Source organism: Salmo trutta, chromosome 4 (genome assembly GCF_901001165.1).
Source record: "Salmo trutta chromosome 4, fSalTru1.1, whole genome shotgun sequence".
NCBI lineage: Eukaryota > Metazoa > Chordata > Actinopteri > Salmoniformes > Salmonidae > Salmo > Salmo trutta.
This window is the reverse complement of record NC_042960.1, coordinates 39210766-39228694: the sequence shown is the minus strand read 5'-3', so window position 1 is coordinate 39228694 and position 17929 is coordinate 39210766. Positions and strand designations below refer to the sequence as shown.

The 17929-nt window shown below is 42.0% G+C and overlaps 1 protein-coding gene across 1 annotated transcript in view; it reads right to left on the bottom strand.

Annotated features, from left to right (window-relative positions):
- LOC115192339 (transforming growth factor beta receptor type 3) overlaps positions 1 to 7631 on the bottom strand; it is a 139583-nt gene extending 131952 nt beyond the window's left edge. The window contains exons 1-2 of the mRNA XM_029750723.1: positions 7373 to 7631; positions 1198 to 1422 (exon numbers count right to left, since the gene is read on the bottom strand). Coding sequence (XP_029606583.1) covers positions 1198 to 1258 — 61 coding nt within the window. The 5' untranslated portion in view covers positions 1259 to 1422; positions 7373 to 7631. The remainder of the gene's footprint in view (positions 1 to 1197; positions 1423 to 7372) is intronic.
- Between the last annotated feature and the right edge of the window lie 10298 nt (positions 7632 to 17929).

Here is a 17929-nt window from a genome sequence, read left to right as displayed (position 1 = left end):
CAGATATTGCCTGGGCCGCTATTGTTCGCTATATGGTCAACATCAAGTCTCTGGAGAGAGTGGCTACTGCCTACAGAGAATAGTGCAAAGGCTGTAGTCAAAGCTGATGTGTTACGGTAAGTTGTTTCCTACGATGACGGTTGTTATCAAAATGTTCCACTTCAGGCACTCACAATACAAAACTATGTTTTTTTATGTTAGATCACACATTACAGACCGTATAGGGCATTCATCAATTCTTAATAAACACAAGATAAATGCTTCACAAATCATTGACAAGCATAGTCATTACATAAAAGGTAATTACTTCCATTCACTTATGAATGATTTCTGAAGAATCTACATAGGTCTTACGAGGAGTTTATGAAGTTTGGTTAAAGTGGGACCTAATGTTGATTAGCAGACTGAATCTTCAACATCCGACACCCTTCCTAGAACCAACCACAGGTTTTCTGAAAGCGTCATCCTATTTGTTTGCTTGTTGTTGTTTTTCTCTTCTCTCTCTGTGGTCTGCCTTGCCAAATGGCTATAAATCACTGTGCTTTTGGCTTCGTCTGAAGGCAGATAAATGTCATGGAGGCCTTCTGGACCTGCTATAAGATTGAAGCTGTCAGCACTTTCTTAATGCAAATCTCCCTGCCTGAGCGCTGCCTCCTCAGCACGGCCTCCGTCCCAGTCCTGCCTCCTCACCCCTGCCTCAGCCCAGTCTCAACCCAGCCTCAGCCCTGCCTCCTCAACCCTGCTTCCTCAGTCCTCTTTCAACCCTGGCTGAGCCCTGCCTCAGTCTCAAAGCTCTGACAACCACTCTCTGCTCTGGGGAGGCTTGCCTGCCTGCTGGGGGAGACAGTGGAATTTCCCCAAGTGTGTACCGATTTGTGATTGCCTGACAAAAACAGGCAACACTAGGCTCGTCCTGACGAGGCCTGGAGTGCAAAGTGTGCTTCCAGTTCCTACGAGTGATTCCACTGCTTGGCTGCCTTCCACAGTGAAGCCTCAATCGAATAAAGCATGCATGTGTACTCCCTCAAACAGAAAAATATCTCTCTCTAAACATACCGTTTCCATTTCAATGATTGCTACAGCATTACCAAAAGCCTTTATTCTTATCTTTCTGAGAAAACTTGTAATAAAAAGTATAGCCTGTAATATATCATTCAAATCCCTATGTCTACAGATATGCAGCCAAACATAACTTACCTGCAAATGCTGAGCAGCAGAATGCCAGAAGCAACAGGGGTAGAATGGGTCTGTCTGCCATCAGAGTATTGTAGTCGTACTGTAGTAGTACTGGCCTACAGCTTCTCCAGAAGAGGACAGGATGTGATCACTGGCCGGCCTTCCCTTCCTCCTGGTTCTTCACAAAGACAACTCTTCTTTCACCTCACAGTCCGTCAGTAGAGAGAAACCTCACAGAAGCTCCTGCTGCAAAGTGAATGAGATGAAGTAGAGAGAGAGTTAGATAGAGAAATGTGGTGCATAACCGTTCAGCATGGCCAGAGCAAAGAGTCAGAGAGTGTGTATGTCTCAAATGGCATCCTATTCCCTGCATAGTGCACTACTTTTGACCATACCCCAGATCAAAAGTAAAGCACTATATAGGGTGCCATTTGGGACGCAGAAGTGGTAAGTAACAGAAGGGGCATTAGGATCTAGTTCCCTGTTGGACTGATGAGAAGAGACGTGAGAGAGGGGAGAAAGAGGGAAGACAGCAGCCCAGAGACCAGGAGGATTAATCTCATAGGGATAATTAGACGTCATGTGAGTTCTTAAGGTCCCTGTTCTTGGTACCCATACCGGCCACCCACCTACCCCACCATAGCCCATGCCCGGTCAGTCAAAGAGGTGTGTCTGAGGGTCGAGGAAATGCTGGGTGGCTGTTGGGTGTGAAAACCCTGTTTTCTGAACATGGTATGGGGGGGATTTCACACAGTTTAATTGAGATCGTTAGGAAAGACTGGATCCTCTACCGGGGTCTTGGCTAAACTGCTTAGCGGTGGTGGGGTTGACCGTGCTGCTAATCAGCATGACCATGGCTGAACTGTTGAACTTGACAGGGCTAACTAAGCTTACATACTGCTAGCCCACCGTCTCTAATAGGGCTGAGGACCATAACATCCTTATGGTCTCAATTCATTCAATTGCTATTGTTCCTCATATTAACACAATAACAATAAATGCTCTCAAATTAATGAATGGATAATCCAATGGATCATATGTCCTGATAAAACAGAATAATATTAAATAAAAAACGTGTCTTTTTACCATTATATTTAATTAAATGCTTCTGTACTGGAGTTCTAAACCACAGGTTCTCAACATTTTGCAACTCAAAGCTTTGATATATCAAAAACGGTAACAACAATGCAACAACAATCATGTGTCATCCACATGAAATCAGTCTTTAAAAAAAACCTTGTCAGTCATTTTCAGAAACACAAAGGCATTGGAATTAGACTGGTGGTCCAGTCTGTCTGTGTCTTAGCCAAATGCTCTCGTGTCCATTTGTTGGCATGCCAAAGATACAGTATGTATGCTTGACAACTATAGAAAAGTTGGCTACAGCATATAAGGTAGGGGACCAGCTAGATCAAAAATATGCTTTGAATGTAATTTATCCTGGATTTTTTTCAACATGGTGACAGGCCTTGTTATTATTCAGTTATATTTGGGTGAAACTGTTTGTTCGTTTTTTTCCAAACAGATTATGCGCAGATTGAACTTTTTCTCTTCTAAAAGTAATATGTTGAAATATTTCGTAAAATAATAAGTGAACAATAAGCCTGCCTCAGTATCACTATCACAACATCAGTCAAAAAAGGGAAAAAACTTTTTCATAGCTCATTGAGTTGTTAGGATTACCTTATAAAAGCAGTGGATTCTCTGAACAATAGAGCAATAACGCAGCACACACAGGAATGCAACACTGCAGTAAAGCCCTTCAGATTAGGACCCCAGTGCGGAGTCCTGACAGGCCAGAGGCCAGCCCCAGTGGTTTCCTCTCTCTGTAGAGCCAACACACACTTGAGTAATGCATTGTGCTCTGTATTTCTCTACTCTGTATGTACTGTCTGACTTATCATGTGATGATCTGATGTGTCAACGTCAGAATCTTATTAAAATGTTCATGTTTGTTCCCCTTAGACTTACCTGCCAACCCACCTCAAAGCAACATGAGTTCAGAATCTATTCTATAGAAAATGTAATAGTTGGGCCAGTGGCCAGCAGCGCTCATGGACCATGGCGGCCGTCGGTTGTTGACAAGTCTGGTGTAAGAAGACATGCTGGTCATCTGGTGTGACCAGCCCGGCCAGTGTTGAGATCCGAGTGAGAGAGATGTGGTCATGTTACAGATGGAGCATCTCTGTCTTTTTCTGACTTCACACACCTCTTCACCTTTCCACAGCAGCAGAGTGCATGGGAGGAGAGCTGTACGGACGGACGGAAGCCTAAGGAGGGCTAAGGTGCACCGTTGTGCTCCACAGCGCAAACAGCAGCTGGAACAAAGGGCCTTTCAGACCCTGGCGGCTGCGTGGGCTGGGAAGTCATTTTGGAGGATCACAACAAATATTACACTTCCAACAAATATTACACTTCCAGCTCGCCGGGCGGGGCTAGTGCCTTCTTTTGACTTGTGGGCCCCTTTCCCAACGCCCTTCTTCCCCCTTCATGTGGAGGTAAACTGTGTCCCTCCATAACTCCTCTCTAGGACAAAGACCATATCAAAGGGAAAATAAATGACAAGATATTATTCACACAGCGTTGAGGCCAGGGCTGAAGTGTTTTGCGACACCACAGAGCACAGAGTGGCCTAGGGCAAGAAGAGCGAAACAAGAGAAAGTGCTGAGAAAGATAAACGGACTGAAGGGTTTTTGCTTGCTCCCAGAGATCAGATTGATGGTTGTGACAGTTGGTTCAGCAGCACTTTCATTATGCCTAATTGTTGCCGGAGGTAAAAAAGCACTGGCCCAGCCTATCGTGAAAGAGTCAAGTCAACCATTTTATTGGTTGATTGCATGGGTCTGGACTCTGGATTCAAATCGATGCGAGAAATTGACAGACTTTTTGTTGCCGTAACAGTAGGATCACCTCATGTGACTTCTCTTTAAACTCTAGCCGTCCATCTAAGCAGAGCTTCCATTTCACTCCAAGCTGCTCTGGAAAACACATTAGAAACACTGCAGACCCCAGACTGAACATAATAAGTAGCTATGAAGCACTCTACACTCTTGCAGCGTCAGAGGGAGCATAAATGCCACAAGGTTTCCAAAACAGGCAGAGTTGTTTACATAAACTGAGATGAACAAACAAACGTACTACTATGGCCGTATGTAGCAACCGTCTAGGAGTAGGAGTGCTGATCTAGGAACAGTCAAGCCGCTCCATGTAATCGTATTCATTGTGATCTAAAAGGCTAAACTGATCCTAGATCAGCACTCCTACTCTGAGACGCTTGAAACATATGGCCCTTGGTCACATCTAGGCCTAATGCAAAATGATACTAAAACAGTTTTATGAGATTTAGGCATCCCTAGTAGGCAGACCATGAATCAACGGTGTGATAGGAGGGACTTATATTAACAGCCCTATCTAACAAAGGAGGGAAAGGGCTGTGTAATGAAGGATGTCCATTGCCGGTCGCAAACCACCCAGAGACCAGTTACTTGCATGCTCGGCCACTCTTATGCCGGATCAAGCATAAATCACCTATTAAATACGGCTAATGTGTCTGAATGAGCATCCCCAACCACCTAATCTCAGTTCATTAGTCCATCTGGATAACGGCCCCTCCAGAAAATGAACTACGTTTATGCACTAGGACACTGAGAAGTTTCATAACCTAAAATGACACTCATTTGTCTGCTGTCATTTCACTACTTCACTGATCGAAGTAGGCTGGCTGGTTCTGCAGACTAAACAAAGTTCCGTTTCTGAATTGCGTAAGACACCGATGATGCAGACGAGAGTAACTCCACTTGTTTATAATAGAAAATGTGGTCGTTCAGAAGAGACCAATGTTCCCTCCCCACATCCCCTCTTGTGGAAGTGCAATGCCAAGTGTCAATGCAAGGATACACTAGGGACGTAAGTCTTGATGCATGCGTGAGTGTGTGTGACCGGGACTGACCAGCTGCACACTCTCTCCATCCATCTGTGTACTATTTACTATGCCTATGACCCCTGAGTGAGTGAACCCACACATACAGCCAGACCTTCCGCTCATACACGGAACGCCGTCAGTATTAGTGATGGGGGATCGACAGTTACATATCGGGATATTATTTTTGACAATATATTGTATCATTTTGACAATATCGCAACATTATTTTTGTGCTAGTTGGCTGTACCTGCACCAAAACTCCAGTATTCTTCCTTCATAGCCTGTTCTTCATCTTACATGTGTTTTTAAATAGGGAGACAATTTGTTTTCAGCTATTTTCTTCCATGACTGATTGTAACTCGTTTTCTCATGGCTCTCTCTTATCCCTCCGCAGAAGACATACGGTGAGAAATATGTTTGGAAAATCGAATCGCAATAAAATCATAGTATCGAATCGCAATACATATGGAATCGTGAGAATCGCAGTACATATCATATCGGCACCTAAGTATCACAATAATATAATATTGTGAGGTCCATGGCAATTCCCGGCCCTAGACAGTATTTGTGATCTATAAGAGTGGGTCACAACTGAGTACATACACACAAGCATCAACAAGCACATATTGCAGGAATTTTCCCTGGCCCTGCTTTTCTCTCTGAGTCAGTTCAGTTATTCACTGATATAGAGACTGAGGGCATGCTTTGTTATCAGGCACGGCCTCACCTTGTGTGTTTTCATCACCTCACCTAAGGCATGAGTCACAGGTCTCTCACCCGTCTTCATACTTCTGACACCATGGAATAGGTACACGCCCTTACCTCAGCTATCAAACATAGCTATCAAACGCAGGTCAAATCTAAGCTATCAGAAATATAGCATTCAAACATTGGCACAACACTATAGTTGCTATCAAACATAAGTATGTCTCATTATACAGTATAATGGGCTTAGCTTCACCTGATTAACACAGTCTATCATGCCCCAGACTCTGCCTACCATGCCCTTCAGAGCTGCACAATAATAATCCTCCTCGAAACTCCCTAAAGCAAGTCTTTAGAAAGCAATTAAATCTGCTTTCTGACACAGAGCTCGATTTGAAATCAAAAGCTTTTTTTTAGCTCATGTTTTATAACTATATTAATTATGACTTTTCCCATATCAGACGTAATATATCTCGGATGTTAGTTCATAATAACAAGGGAAACAGTTACTGTATGTCCACTTTCATCAAGTCAATAACATTGTTATGATGCATAAACGGGTTTCTGAAAACGGCTCCTAAAATGACAAAATCAGCATAAGTTCGTGAGAACGCAAACTAAAGGGAGATACTGTACATGCATACTGCGAACGTACCAATCGTTACTGTAAATGCATTCACATCCTATCGAAAGTAAGTTTGCATCGTGCATCGCTTTCACATCAGTGACGTCACACTGGAACACAACTTGTTGAAGGCAGGGATACACAACAAAATAACACAGAAGAGTGTTGTTCAGCACGAAGATGCTATAGGCCTATCTGTTTATGGCAGGTCAGTAGTGTAACTTTGAACTTAATTCCCAACAGTGATCCTCTGACCTTGTTGTCTAAATCAAAGGTTGCACAAATAAATACCCTAGTCTAATACTAATGTAACCTAATATCATAAAGCCTGCATTACTATGTTTGATTTAGTTATAGACAGTTATAAACCATTAATTGCATATTTGAAGCAACAATGATGACACATCAATTGAGAGGGGATAGGTAGCTGTAGGTGTATGAAAAGACCATGCAACTGCCATCCATGTGTGTTTGGTTTTGAGAGCATGTTTCAATATACTCAAAATGTTATGTTTGCAAATAGCTGTTGGGACAGTTGTTTAGCCATGACAGCATGGGAAGTCATACAAGTAGATAAAAGGAAAAACACCCATAATGCTGAATTTCATGTGCGAATTCATCGGAAGAACATTTTGCGCAGCGCTGTGCCGTGTTATCAAATAAACAATCAAAACAAAAGCCAAAGCACATTTTGGTTTACGAATGTGTAACACAGTCGACAACAAATTTCACTTGCAAACATACTGTCCATCAAACAGACATAAAACGTGCCGTATTTTGTATCCAGTAAGGGGCTAATTATTTGCTTCAGAGTCAGAGTTGTGTACATTATAAAACATATTTTCATAAAACAATAGGCGTAGGCTTAACGTAATTCTTTCTTTTTCTTGCTATACGCTAGCATAACAGGTTGGAAAACTTGTAAAACTTCTGACGTAGCCTACCATGCAGAATCTCCAGAAATGTCAAAGTAAACTTTGTTGGAAGTTGTAGCTTGCCTTGCAGCGGTTCGAATGGATGCGAAATGTATCCTTTCCTTTACTTTAAAAACATACAAATACAACAGCGTCCTTGGAAAACAACGTTAGTTGTCAGGTTACAGAATTTGCCAAGTTTATGGATAGTGAGTCTACTACTATCGCTTAAAAGTTTGAAATAGGCTACCTATCCCCCTTTTCACTAAGAACTTCATTTTGGGGGTGGGTCTTGCGATAGGAGGAGGGTGCAAGGTAGACTAGAGCAGACAATTGCGGCCCTGCTGTCATTGAAGTGCAAGTATAATTATGGTAAAAACAGACTGCACATTATGGCATTAGACACACACAATATAGGCTAATAGAACTATCTAATTCATAACAGATTATTGTTATTATGGGGATTTAAAATGACGTCATGGGGATGTCAGGGGAAGTTAAAATATGACATTAATAATTCATATTAAAGGACAATGTTGGTACTCTTCAAGCAGCATTTTCCAATGTTGTTGTTTTTTTAGTTGAGAAAAGCATGACCAACCAAGTTGGAGCTATGGCGTTATATTGACGCCACATCTAACACGAGGGAAAGCTGATTCGTGCACACAGACATTAAGGTGTGAACCCAAATGATTTGTGCGCGTGAATTTTCTAACTCATTCTATTGCACGTTACGTTGCAGACTGGTATCCTCTAAGTGAGAGGAAAACAATATGTGCATGTCTGTAGGCATTCACCTGCACAACAACAAAATGTTTCAACGCATGCACAAATTAAAAATTATACACATTCGGACACGCGAAGTGCTAACTCTGCGTGCGAACATAACATATTTGAGTACATGCACGAAACTGTTTCTTCTTGCGCTCAACTACTTGTCTACACACCCCGTTCAGCCAATCAGGGAACAATGTATTGCCAAAAAAAACATTGGCTATAGTGGAGCCCCGTTCAAGGGAAAGCATCAGACTGGGCATCAGAATTCTAAGGCTGTCTAAAGATATACCAGAAGTATTCTCTCTCTCTCCCATCAAGGTCTTGTTCCTTGGTTTTCTCTATTCATGCCATTGACATAACCTAACAACGGCTACATGTTTATTACATTACTGTTTTGTTAGAATCGAATGGTCAAGAAAATAGTTAAACAATTGAATATGTAGAAAAAATACAAATGTAGATTTCTGCAAGGGGGCTATATTTAATGTAAAAAAAAAGTTGAATAGTAAAATGTTCCATGTGGTCTCCGCCTCCCAGAGAGTTATCATCTGGCATGTCTATGTGACTATCTAGTTCGCTGTGCGTGCTAACGTAACTAGTAACGTTTCAATCAGTGACGTCACTCGGTCTGAGACCTCAGTGTAGTTGTTTGCCATGCACTGCAAAGGCTGCAGGTTTTGTGGTGGTAGGTAACGATGCTTCGTGGAAGGCTGTGTTTAGTGTTCCTGGTTGAAGCCCACATTGGGGCGAGGAGAGGGACGGAAGGAAGCAAGTCTGAGTGTTTATTTTTGGTTTTATTATCCTTGTGGGGACCAAAAGTCCTCACAATGATAGTAAAACAGGGCACATTTTGCCGGGCCCCACCAGGCAAAACGCTATTTTAGGTTTAGGGGTTAGGTTTAGGGTTAAAATTAGGGTTAGGGGCTAGTTTTAAAGAAAATAGTATTTTGAATGGGAATCATTTGTTTGGTCCCCACAAGGATAGTCAAACAAACATGTGTGTCTGTGTTAGAGAGGATATTGATATTTTTTCCTGCATATATGTACCTACCTCGACATCTCTGAACAAACAGACATCACAGCAAAGCAAAACATATCATCTCTCCACAGAGAGGTAAATGCTATACGGAAGGGTACAACACAAATTTCACAGAGCGGATTTGCCACTAATTAGCCGGCACCTGTGACAGGAGGGGAGGAAACTTTGTTATGGAACACCTTGATACCTTCACGGCAACACTGATGTGCCGCTTCTGAGAGTTGACAAGCTAACGCTCAAAGGGCTAAAATCATTTTACATCTCATACATATGTATGATGAAGGTGAAAGGCCTGCATGTATTTTATGTTTATTTGCGTTCAATGTTTGGGTTTAGGGTAGGCCGACATCTCAGACAGGGAGAAAAAAATGTATGAATAAGAAAATAAAAATAACATGATATCTTCGAATTTCTGTGAAGTAAAAGTAGTACTATAGTTAGTATGCTATCCTATAGTTAGTAGCCTACTTGTCAGGTCAGTGAAAAGGGGAAAAAAAGTAACATTGAGAATTGGCTAAAAAGAGGAAAGGAGCTGGGGTGAACTTTGTATGAAAAATTAATTCTTCACATTTTAATATAAACCCGAAGAGTAAGGAAAAAATACATTTGGCTTCGATTTTGACAAAACCGTTGCAGATGCAAGGTCATAACTTCAAACCACACTCTATTTTATCGTGAGCCAGCCAAGTGATGTGCCTTTGGCATATTTGGCTCTACTCTGTTAACTTGTTGTTCATTTACTAAGCACAGTTTGTCACAGGAACCATTTCTCACAAATGAGCAATGATCTCTGTGGAATGTGGTGTATAACCACTGACCTCTGTCTCACGAAGACTGATAATGCTTTTTACCTGAGGTATGAATGAGCGAACATGCAAAGGCATCAAAAGATGCCCATTGGACAATAGCTCATAGTTTGAATAGAGTGAAAAAGTCAAGGACTAGCCAACAGAATGGCACAGCATGTTCATCTTGTGCAGAGAAAGAAAATCCCAATATAATGAGACTCTTGATAGATATATACACACACACACACACACACACATCATATTTTAATCAAACAATTCATGGAAAATAACAGCATATTAAATGCATGGTCATGACGTCTGCATGATAACCTATTTTGGGGAATTAGTTGGTCCTAGCATGTCAGAATTTTTTGTAAAACATAATACTGCCCTCATGTGGCTGTTTTCAAATAGCACTCCTCCTGATTCCTATGAAGATGCAGGCCAACAAATTTTTCTTCTTCCTCACCCTTCTATTGTCAGCACTGTATTGTCAGACAAATGCTAATGTATTTGTGGTTCATCATGGCACTATTTGTAAGTTTGAAGAAGTATTGTTTGTGTTTAAAATAGACACTTACAAAGCAACTCTGCCAAATGAACATTAATTATATTTTGATTTCCTATGGCTGCATTTACACAGGCAGCCCAATTCTGATATTTTTTCCACTAATTGATCTTTTGAACGATCACATCAGATCTTTTCACATCAGATCTTTTTCAGAGCTGATCTGATTGGTCAAAAGTGAAAAAATATCAGAATTGGGCTGCCTGTGTAAACACAGCCTAAGAAACGCCATCTGCATGTTAAGCGCAGTTCAAAATCAATTACAATTTTATTGGTCACATACATGTGTTTAGCAGATGTTATTGCGGGTGTAGCTAAATGCTTGTGTTTCTAGCTCCGGCAGTGCAGTAAAATATAATATCTAACAATTTCACAACATATACCCAATACACACAAATCTAAGTAAAGGAATTAAGAACATATAAATATATGAACGAGCAATGTCAGAGCGGCATAGACTAAGATACAGTAGAATAGAATACAGTATATACATATGAAATGAGAATAGAAAATATGTAAACATTAAGGTGACTAGTGTTCCATTTATTAAAGTGGCCAGTGATTTCAAGTCTATGTATATAGGCAGCAGCCTCTAATGTGCTAGTGATGGCTATTTAACACTCTGATGGCCTTGAGATAGCTGTTTTTCAGTCTCTCGGTCCCAGCTTTGATGCACCTGTCCTGACCTCACCTTCTGGATGATAGCGGGGTGAACAGGCAGTGGCTCGGGTGGTTGTTGTCCTTGATCTTTTTGGCCTTCCTGTGACATCGGGTGCTGTAGGTGTACTGGAGAGCCCTGCGGTTGTGGGCGGTATGCAGTTTCCATACCAGGCGGTGATACAGCCCGACAGGATGCTCTCAATTGTGCATCTATAAAGGTTTGTGAGGGTTTTAGGCACAAAGCCAAATTTCTTCAGCCTCCTGAGGTTGTGTGGGTGGACCATTTCAGTTTGTCAGTGATGTGTACGCAGAGGGACTTGAAGCTTTCCACCTTCTCCACTGCGGTCCCATCGATGTGGATAGGGGGGGGCTCCCTCTGCTGTTTCCTCAAGTCCACGGACATCTGTTTTGTTGACATTGAGTGAGAGGTTATTTTCCTGGCACCACACTCCCAGAGCCCTCACCTCCTTCCTGTAGGCTGTCTCGTCATTGTTGGTAATCAAGTCTACTACTGTTGTGTCATCTGAAAACTTGATGATTGAGTTGGAGGTGTGCATGGCCACGCAGTCATGGGTGAACACGGAGTACAGGAGGGGGCTGAGAATGCACCCTTGTGGGGCCCGAGTTTTGAGGATCAGCGAAATGGAGGTGTTGTTTCCTACCTTCACCACCTGGGGGTGGCCCGTCAGAAAGTCCAGAACCCAGTTGCACAGGGCAGGGTTCAGACCCAGGGCCTCGAGCTTAATGATGAGCTTGGAGGGTACAATGGTGTTGAATGCTGAGCTATATAGCTATAGTCAACTAACAGCATTTTTACATAAGTATTCCTCTTGTCCAGATGGGATAGGGCAGTGTGCAGTGCGATGGCGATTGCATCATCTGTGGATCTATTGGGGAGGTAAGCAAATTGAAGTGGCTCTAGGGTGACAGGTAAGGTAGATATGATCATTGACTAGTCCCTCAAAGCACTTCATGATGACAGAAGTGAGTGTTACTGGGCGATAGTCATTTAGTTCAGTTACCTTTGCTTTCTTGGGTACAGGAACAATGGTGGCCATCTTGAAGCATGTGGGGACAGCAGACGGATAGGGAGAGATTGAATATGTCCGTAAACACACCAGCCAGCTGGTCTGCGCATGCTCTGAAAACACGGCTAGAGATGCCGTCTGGGCCGGCAGCCTTGCGAAGGTTAACACACTTAAATGTCTTACGTCGGCCACGGAGGAGAGCCCACAGTCCTTGGTCGAGGGCCGCATCGGTAGCACTGTGTTATCCTCAAAGCGGGCGAAGGCGTTTAGCTTGTCCAGAAGCAAGACATCGGTGTACGCGCCGTGGCTGGTTTTCCTTTTGTAGTTTGTGATTGTCTGTAGACCCTGTCACATACGTCTCATGTCTGAGCCGTTGAATTGCGACTCCACTTTGTCTCTATACTGACGTTTTGCCTGCTTGATTGCCTTACGGAGGGAATAACTACACTGTCTGTATTCTTCCATATTCCCAGTCACCTTGCCATGGTTAAATGCGGTGGTTCGTGCATTCAGTTCTGCGCGAATGCTGCCATCGATCCACGGTTTCTGGTTAGGGTAGGTTTTAATAGTCACAGTGGGTACAACATCTCGTATACACTTCCTGATAAACTCAGTCACCATATCAGTATATTCGTCAATATTATTCTCATAAGCTACCCGGATCATATCCCAGTACGCATCCACATAGAACTTGCTTTCCATAATTACACTACCGTTCAAAAGTTTGGGGTCACTTAGAAATGTCCTTGTTTTTGAAAGAAACACTATTTTTTTGTTCATTAAAATAACATCAAATGAATCAGAAATACAGTGTAGAGCTGCCAGTTGAGGACTTGTGAAGCGTCTGTTTCTAAAACTAAACACTCTGATGTACTTGTTGTCTTGCTCAGTTGTGCACCGGGGCCTCCCACTCCTCTTTATATTCTGGTTAGTGCCAGTTTGCGCTGTTGCACAGCATTGTATGAGACCTTCAGTTTCTTGGCAATTTCTCGCATGGAATAGCCTTCATTTCTCAGCACAAGAATAGACTAACGAGTTTCAGAAGAAAGTTTTTTGTTTCTGGCCATTTTGAGCCTATAATCGAACCCACAAATGCTGATGCTCCAGATACTCAACTAGTCTAAAGAAGGCCAGTTTTATTGCTTCTTTAATGAGGACAACAGTTTTCAGCTGTGCTAACATAATTGCAAAAGGGTTTTCTAATGATCAATTAGCCTTTTACAATGATAAACTTGGATTAGCTAACACAACATGCCATTGGAACACAGGAGTGTTGGTTGCTGATAATGGGCCTCTGTACTCCTATGTAGATATTCCATTTAAAAAAATCAGCAGTTTCCAGCTACAATAGTCATTTATAACATTAACAATGTCTACAATGTATTATTGATCAATTTCATGATATTTTAATGGACAAAAAAATTGCTATTCTTTCAAATTCCTGACATTTAATCCTAGTATAAATTCCCTGTCTTAGGTCAGTTAGGATCACCACTTAACTTTAAGAATGTGAAATGTCAGAATAATAGTAGAGAGAATTATTTATTTCAGCTTTTATTTCTTTCATCACATTTCCAGTGGGTCAGAAGTTTACATACACTCAATTAGTATTTGGTAGCATTGCCTTTAAATTGTTTAACTTGGGTCAAACATTTTGGGTATCCTTCCACAAGCTTCCCACAATAAGTTGGGTGAATTTTGCCCATTCCTCCTGACAGAGCTGGTGTAACTGAGTCAGGTTTATACGCCTCCTTGCTCGCACACACTTTTTCAGTTCTGCCCACAAATTTTCGATAGGATTGAGGTCAGGGCTTTGTGATGGCCACTCCAATACCTTGACTTTGTTGACCTTAAGGCATTTTGCCACAACTATGGAAGTATGCTTGGGGTCATTGTCCATTTGGAGGACCCATTTGCGACCAAGCTTTAACTTCCTGACTGATGTCTTGATATGTTGCTTCAATATATCCACATACTTTTCCTCCCTCATGATGCCATCTATTTTGTGAAGTGCACCAGTCCCTCCTGCAGCAAGGCACCCCCACAACATGATGCTACCACCCCCATGCTTCACAGTTGGGATGGTGCTCTTTACAAGCAAGCCTCCCCCTTTTTTCCTCCAAACATAACGATGGTCATTGTTGCCAAACAGCTCTATTTTTGTTTCATCAGACCAGAGGACATTTCCCCAAAAAGTATGATCTTTGTCCCTATGTGTAGTTGCAAACCGTAGTCTGGCTTTTTTAATGGCAGTTTTGGAGCAGTGGCTTCTTCTTTGCTGAGCGGCCTTTCAGGTTATGTCGATATAGGACTCGTTTTACTGTGGATATAGATACTTTTGTACCTGTTTCTTCCAGCATCTTCACAAGGTCCTTTGCTGCTGTTCTGGGATTGATTTGCACTTTTCGCACCAAAGTGCGTTCATCTCTAGGAGACAGAACGCGTATCCTTCCTGAGCGGTATGACGGCTGCGTGGTCCCATGGTGTTTATACTTGCATACTATTGTTTGTACAGATGAACGTGGTACCTTCAGGCGTTTGGAAATTGCTCCCAAGGATGAACCAGACTTGTGGAGGTCTACAATTTCTTTTGATTTTCCCATGATGTCAAGCAAAGAGGCACTGTGTTTGAAGGTAGGCCTTGACATACATCCACAGGTACACCTCCAATTGACTCAAATGATGTCAATTAGACTATCACAAGCTTCTAAAGCAATGACAATTTTCTGGAATTTTCCAAGCTGTTTAAAGGCACAGTCAATTTAGTGTATGTAAACTTCTGACCCACTGGAATTGTGATACAATGAATTATAAGTGAAATAATCTGTCTGTAAACAATTGTTGGAAAAATTACTTGTCATGCACAAAGTAGATGTCCTAACCGACTTGCCAAAACTATAGTTTGTTAACAAGAAATTTGTGGAGTGGTTGAAAAACAAGTTTTAATGACTCCAACATAAGTGTATGTAAACTTCCGACTTCATATATACAGTTGAAGTCAGAAGTTTATATACACTTATGAGCAGCATAATTTGACTAGGCTACCTGTATTTGATATTGTGTTGTTATTTCGCTGACCACTAGATGGTTTAATTGTATTTTTGGCAGTGAAACGAGGCTACTCAGGCTAGGAAAAAAAACTCCCCAATATATATATAATTACTTCACATTTTCAAACAGTCCATTTATATTTTCCAATGGTGCAGCCCCTATCATGACATTTGGTTGAGGTTTTTTTCCTCGCCTGAGTAGCCTCGTAGCCTCAAATACAGGTAGCCTAGTCAAATAATTAACATCCAAATCACATTAACCGTTACTTTCCCGAGGGAATTCCACTAATGGTCCGTATGTAGCCAAACGTAGCTGCTGCTCATTCCGTCCGTCTACAGATTAGCAATATATAGAGATTTAATATTGTTCCACAGTTCCTTTCTAGTCCCTGCTTCTTATAAGAAACTGCAAGCATATTAAAGAAACTTGGACCCTTTCCTATTTTGCAGAACTTACTCGGAAACATGCGTGCTATGTTCCCGTTGTCAACTTCTGTCTGCAATTGTATTAATAAATGAATGATTGATTTACTTAAAGATATTGTCTGATTGCTGATTTCACCAATAAGCAAATGATTGACAAGGAACAAGGAACCTACCCCAACAAGACACATACCAGCTCTACTGGCAGTACTGCTACTACCAGCAGTACTACACCTCCACCTGACGACGACACAAGTTGTTCTGCTTCCACGAGCACATCCAATGCTAGCATCAGCAATTCTACATTTGTTGTTAGCCCAGCTAGCATGGACAGTGACAGTTGTGAATCTGATGCAGCCAAAGAGCTACTGCCCCCTTACCCGGGAAAGCACCGAACAACAGACAGGGACATTGGATCATCGAAGGGGAGCAAATATGATGAGAACTACATTGATTTGGGGTTCACTTATATTGGGAGTAGTGCCTTTCCTCAGCCACAGTGTTATATGTGCAAAAGTACTATCTCACAACTCGATGAAATCCTTCACTCTTGCGCAGACATTTAGAAACAAAACATGCCCATTTGAAAAATAAGCCACGGAAGTTGCTTGAGTGAGAATTAAGACGACTTTCGAGTAGTAAGACATGTATAAAAGCATAAGATACCATTAATAAGAAGGGACTAGAAGTGTCTTATATGGTGAGCTACCGAGTGGCTAGGACAGACAAGCCCCATACTATTATTTAATTATTCCTGCTGCCGCGGATATAGCCGGGACATTGCTGGGAGAAAAGGCTCAAAAACTATACAGGCAATGTCTTCATCAAACAACACTGTTTCACGACGCATCAGTTACATGGCAGGAGATGTTTTGAAACAATTACTGCTTCGCATACAAGCCAGTGAATTCTATGCGTTACAGCTGGATGTGTCAACAGACGTGGCGGGCCTGGCACAGCTCCTGGTGTATGTCCGCTATGTTTATGGTGGGGTCAATTAAGGAAGACATCCTCTTCTGCAAACCACTGGAAACCTGGACAACAGGAGAGGATATTTTTAAAGTACTGGACAGCTTTATGACATCAAAGGGACTTTGGTGGACAAGATGTGTTGGTATCTGCACTGATGGCACAAAAGCCATGACACGGAGACATAGTGGAGCGGTGTTGCAGTTGCTCCCGACGCCACTTCGGTTCACTGCAGCATCCGCGAGAGGCTCTTGCTGCCAAGTGAATGCCTGACAGCTTGAAAGACGTTTTGGACACTACAGTGAAAATGGTTCACTTTGTTAAAGCAAGGCCCCTGAACTCTCATGTATTTTCTGCACTATGTAATGACATGGGCAGCGACCATGTAACGCTTTTACAACATACAGAAGTGCGCTGGTTATCAAGGGGCAAAGTATTGACATGTTTTTTTAAATTGAGGGACGAGCTTAAAGTTTTCTTTACTGACCATAATTTTCACTTGTCTGACCGCTTGCATGATGACGAGTTTCTCACACGACTGGCCTCTCTGGGTGATGTTTTTTCTCGCCTGAATGATCTGAATCTAGGATTACAGGGACTCTCCGCAACTATATTCAACATGCGGGACAAAATTGAGGCTATGATTAAGAAGTTGGAGCTCTTCTCTGTCTGCATTAACAAGGACAACACACAGGTCTTTCCATCATTGTATGATTTTTTGTGTGCAAATGAACTCAAGCTTACAGACAACATCAAATGTGATATACCAAAGCATCTGAGTGAGTTGGGTGCGCAATTACGCAGGTATTTTCCCGAAACGGATGACAAACAAAACAACTGGATTCGTTATCCCTTTCATGCCCTGCCTTCAGTCCACTTACCGATATCCGAACAAGAGAGCCTCATCGAAATTGCAACAAGCGGTTCTGTGAAAATTTTATTTAATCAGAAGCCACTGACAGATTTCTGGATTGGGCTGTGCTCAGAGTATCCTGCCTTGGCAAAACAAGCTGTTAAGACATTGATGTCCTTTGCAACCATGTACCTATGCGAGAGTGGATTCTCGGCCCTCACTAGCATGAAAACTAAATACAGGCACAGACTGTGTGTGGAAAATGATTTAAGACTGAGATTCTCTCCAACACAACCCAACATTGCAGAGTTATGTGCATCCTTTCAAGCATACCCTTCTCATTAAGCTGTGGTGAATTATTCACAATTTTCAATGAACAAATAAGGTTTTATATGTAAGATGGTTAAATAAAGAGCAAAATTATTGATTATT